Source organism: Rutidosis leptorrhynchoides, chromosome 10, assembly GCF_046630445.1.
Source record: "Rutidosis leptorrhynchoides isolate AG116_Rl617_1_P2 chromosome 10, CSIRO_AGI_Rlap_v1, whole genome shotgun sequence".
In the NCBI taxonomy this organism is placed as follows: domain Eukaryota; kingdom Viridiplantae; phylum Streptophyta; class Magnoliopsida; order Asterales; family Asteraceae; genus Rutidosis; species Rutidosis leptorrhynchoides.
The window spans coordinates 117,886,364-117,891,020 of record NC_092342.1 but is presented as its reverse complement, the minus strand read 5'-3'; the positions used below and the strand labels follow the sequence as shown (position 1 = coordinate 117,891,020).

The window sequence follows — 4,657 nt, the reverse complement described above, 5'->3', positions numbered from 1 at the left end:
AGAGATGATATCGACATTGAGTTCATGTTCCACCACTTAAGAATCAGTGACCAAATATTTTTCACCACGGGAGTTAACCAAAATGTGTTCCACTGTCTCTATATGTGTGTTGCATACTGTACAAATAATGGTATCCATGTCGATCCATCTTTTATATATCAAGTTCCGCCCTTGTTGGAATCCTTTTCATGTGTGAACGCCAAATGAAATTGTCAATTTTGTTGCGGTAGTACCTTGTTACATATAGTTTCAACATTAGATCCTGAATCAGCGAGCTTGATTTCATCGATTAGTAATGAGAGAGCCTTGGTTGTGAAGCGTCATGACACATCTAGACTCCGTTCTCACGTGTCAGGCCTATCATTTAAATATAAAACATTAATTAGTAGGTTTAGATTTGTTAGTTTGTCAGTCGCTCACCCACGAGGAGTACGGATCCAGGTCCAACTTCTGATGAGTTGATTGTTGTTGAGTATAATTCGGTCGGGCACCATTGCATCCTTATCTGATTCAAGATTATATAGTCTTTGAAATCTCGATTTAAGGCTGCTATTTCTTTTGCATATGTCACTCCATAAGCTTGTTTGATCTCCTCTTTTGGTGATTTTGATGAAATACGATGTGAAGCTCAAACCGATACCATCCGGTGTTTTCCCTATGTTGATGATTTCTTTCCACATAGTGCAACCTGTAATAGACCTACAAGGAGTAGAAACAGCAAGTCCAGCTCCATTTCCATATATGCTATTTATTAATTTGACCTAGAAAGCATTTGGTTCGTTTATCGCCACCACCATTTACAAGTTAAAGAAATATTTTTAGCAAAAAGTGATCCAATGTTCAAACCTCCTTTTTTATTAATAAAGCCCTATCCCATTTAACCTAACAAAGTTTTTTTTTCGATTCTGACCCGCCCCAAAACATTACGGCTTATTATTGACTCAAGTGTGTTAATAATAGAGGTCGGTGCACTAAATAAAGAAAAAAATAAAAGTAGACTACTAAGGATAGATTTAACCATGGTTAATCGTCTACCGAAAGAAACAGTTTTGAATTTCAATTCCTCGAGTCTTTTCTTGAATTTTTCGATTACAGGTTGCCATGACGATGATATTCATTTCAGCTCCAATTGGCATACCTAGATAGGTGAATGGAAATGATCATGCTTTACAATCCAATCGTTTCGCGATCTCTTCCACTTCCACTTTGTTGAACCCATCCCCGAAAAGATTACTTTTCCTACAATTTACTTTAAGTCCCAATAGTTCTTCAAAACACTTTAATAGTTTTGCAATATTTAATGTTTTTCGTTTACTCCACTCACCAAAGAAAATTGTGTCGTCTGCATATTGAAGGTGTGAAACTAGGATCTTATCATGTCCGACTTCAATACCCTTTAAGTGTTCGTTTGTGATTGTTCTTTTAGTTAAATTATTTAATCCTTCAGTCGCGATGAGAAGAGAAAAGGAGAGATCGGGTCTCCTTGTCGGACGACCCTTTCCGGATTGAGTTCTTTTGTGAGTGAACCATTTACTAAAACGGAGATGAAGGACGAAGTTAGACATGCTGATATCCACCGAATCCATTTGGAACCGAATCCCATGCAATGCATTGTGTTAAAAAGGAATGTCCAATCTATACAGTCGAATGCCTTCTCAAAGTCAACTTTGAAAATGAGTCCCTTTTTCTTCTTTATTTTGAGTTCATCAACTACCTCGTTTTCTACTATCACATTATCTAAAGTGCTTTTACCTTTTTGAAATGTCGTTTGCTGATAACCAACGATTTTATGGATTACTTTTAAAAGTCGCATTGAGAGAACTTTCGCTATTATTTTGTAATAACAATTAATGAGACATATCAGACGGTATTCGTTAATGCCATTGGGAATTAAGGTGATAAACGACGCGCTACAACCTCTTGAGATTTCCATATTATACCAGAACCACTCAATCATCTTAATGAGGTCGCCTTTGATTAGTCACCAATATTTTTGAAGAATTTCATGGTGAAACCGTCATGCCCGGGAAATTTTCAATTCTCACAACTTTGGATAGCCTCCTAGATTTCTTTTTCTTCAAACTTTGCTTCTAACATCATGTTATCGGATGGTGATATATATTCCAAGTGTGCTTCTGAATCGAAGGAACATGTGTTATTTGAAGAACCAACTTTGAAAATATTATTAAAGTATCTCCAAGCCTCGTTTTTTATATTCATCGGATCCTTTGACCATATAACCCTTATATGTTGTTTTTATTGGATCTTCTTTTGATGAAGTTGTAAAAGTATTTTGAGTTCTCGTCATTCTCGATAGACCATTTGATTTTAGCTTTTTGTTTCAACATTTTATTTTTGATTTTTTCTTTTTTGAACCATTTCCTTTTATCCGCCATCCACTGATTTCTTTCAGTTTCAGTTGTGATCGAGTATCTGCCAACGTTTCCCACTGTGAAGTAGCATTACACAAATCTTAAATTTCGCTTTAAGCCCATTGAGATTCTTGCTGTTATTTTTTTACTCAATTTTCACACATTAAAGTTTATTACGTAGCACATAATCATGTCTATTACCAAGGGTGGGAGTGTTCCAAGCGCTTTCGATTATTTATCCACATCTTTTAATTCATACCACGAATCGAAAACTTTGGTAGTTTTTGGTCCAAAATCAAAGAGGAATTCCTTGAGTATAATTGGACAGTGATCGAAAGTCCACCTGTCTAATGTTTTTGCCGCTAAATTTGATCAGAATTGGGCCCATTCCTCAGATATCAAGAAACGATTAATCTTACTAAACTTGAGGCCATCATCACTAATTCGGGTGAACCATGAACATTAACAATGGCAATTTCAGTGTTAAATCTGACCCAATTATCCTTGACCGATATATGAAATTAAGCTTCGATGGCTTCATTGATGATAAAAGAATTAGAGTCTCAAAGAAGAATCATACCCACGAATAGCCATTTAAAATTTTCTTTATGTATTTAAAGTCGGTTGATCCCCATATTAATGTTAGGTTAGTGTGTTCTCTAAAAATAAACATGAGTTTTCTATAATACACAAAACATGGGAATTTACATACCCTTAGTTTGACTGCTTCCAGAAGTAGACTGCAACAATGTAGAACCCTGCAAATCTCTATAAATCAGGATCTCACAACAATCTTTAGTTATTTGCTTCTACATTTCAACACTTTCACCTCTAGCAGTGGAGTCGGTCTCAAGAATTTAAGTATTTAGAACGGAGTGAAAGAAAGATCCTTAGACTCTAACGAATAATATAAGCTATTTAAAAAAAAAAAAAAAAAATCTTAGACCCTACGAATAATATAAGCTATTTTAAAAAAAGTCTTTTGAACTTGCTATCATATACTGGACTTTGATTTCTTTTTTTTTTCTGAGTCATTTGATTGTTGTTTTTGGGCCTTTTTGTATCTCAAATCTCCGATTGTGTATGTATATATTAAAAAAAAATGATACCCTGAAAACCCTATGCCCCAAGCAATCGATCGAGTTGCTCCCCCTTAAGGCCGTCCATGTCTAGTAGCGTAATCAACGGCCCTATCCATCATATCCAGTTTAAAAACTGACCCAATATCATATCACTAAGCAAAGTCAAGCAAAACATTTAAAAAAGTTCTAAGGTTTTCCCTGTTCGGATTATACAGGAAAGCTAGTAATCCAACATCATACTCTAATGTACGCAGTCCATCATCATGATTACTCTCTCTGGCTGTTTCTAACCCTTAAAATGTTCTAAGGTTTTACATGTTTGGGTTACTGGGAGGACAAGTAATTCAACCGCATACTCTAATGTACGCAACCCATCAGGTAGGTTACTCCCTCGCTGTTAACCATAACATTTAAAAAAACTCAATTTCTTGCTTCTTGCGGCAACACTATAATATATATCAGTAACTCCATACTCTCCTTCACCAAAACTAATAATGGGATCCTATTCAACAAATATTTAACAAATCCAAAATCACTAGCTGGTGCAGCTGTGTAAAGTAGCCAACCACCATAACCAACTCTGATCAAGAAATTATGATCATGGCCTCTTTTGATCTGATTTTTGCAACATCATTGAATTGTTCTTCATTGTACCATACTATTTCAAGCCACCTTATACGTCTAAGGATGTTAATTTGATAAGCAAATTTGGGACAAAATAAAGAAACTCAATGACTCAATCATAGTGACCAGTTGCAGCTGCTAAATCAATTGGAGATGCATACCACCATTAACGGGAAATATGAAGGAGCCATTGGAATCATTATTAAACATTTATTTTAACTGAACTATACCCATTTGGTTAAACAGAACCCAAAATTTATTTTGGTAATATTTGAGGAAAGATGTTAATCTCATTGAAAACCAAGAAAAACCCAAATGAGAATTGATAAATTTCTATGGGTCTATATTGATTCAAGAGAGTTGATCTAACAAAACCCATATGGTTACTGTACGTACAAAAATATAAGACATAACAAAAGTTGTAGTAGTGGTTACAGATGGATACAAAAGGAGTAAATTTTCTTGATTACATTATTCTATTTATGTACTCCAACATGAAAAAACACATGCGGGTTGTCTTTAATCACTCTTGACTAATGAACTAAAATAAATAAAAAAATACAACACACCATACCTGTT

At 34.9% G+C, this 4,657-nt stretch overlaps 1 protein-coding gene across 1 annotated transcript; it reads right to left on the bottom strand.

Annotated features, from left to right (window-relative positions):
* Positions 1-416: 416 nt before the first annotated feature.
* LOC139870573 (uncharacterized) lies at positions 417-1,586 on the bottom strand. Its single transcript, XM_071858355.1, has 2 exons — positions 1,172-1,586; positions 417-688 (listed from the first exon to the last, which is right to left on the bottom strand). The coding sequence occupies exons 1-2, from the start codon at positions 1,584-1,586 to the stop codon at positions 417-419; spliced, it is 687 nt and encodes a 228-aa protein (XP_071714456.1).
* Positions 1,587-4,657: the final 3,071 nt, after the last annotated feature.

Excerpts from the sequence above, each read along its gene's own strand:
- LOC139870573 (XM_071858355.1), bottom strand. The coding sequence starts at position 1,586 with ATGGATTCGGTGGATATCAGCATGTCTAACTTCGTCCTTCATCTCCGT. Across the intron at positions 689-1,171 it reads GATCGCGAAACGATTGGATT|GTTGCACTATGTGGAAAGAA; the intron begins GTAAAGCATGAT and ends GGTCTATTACAG.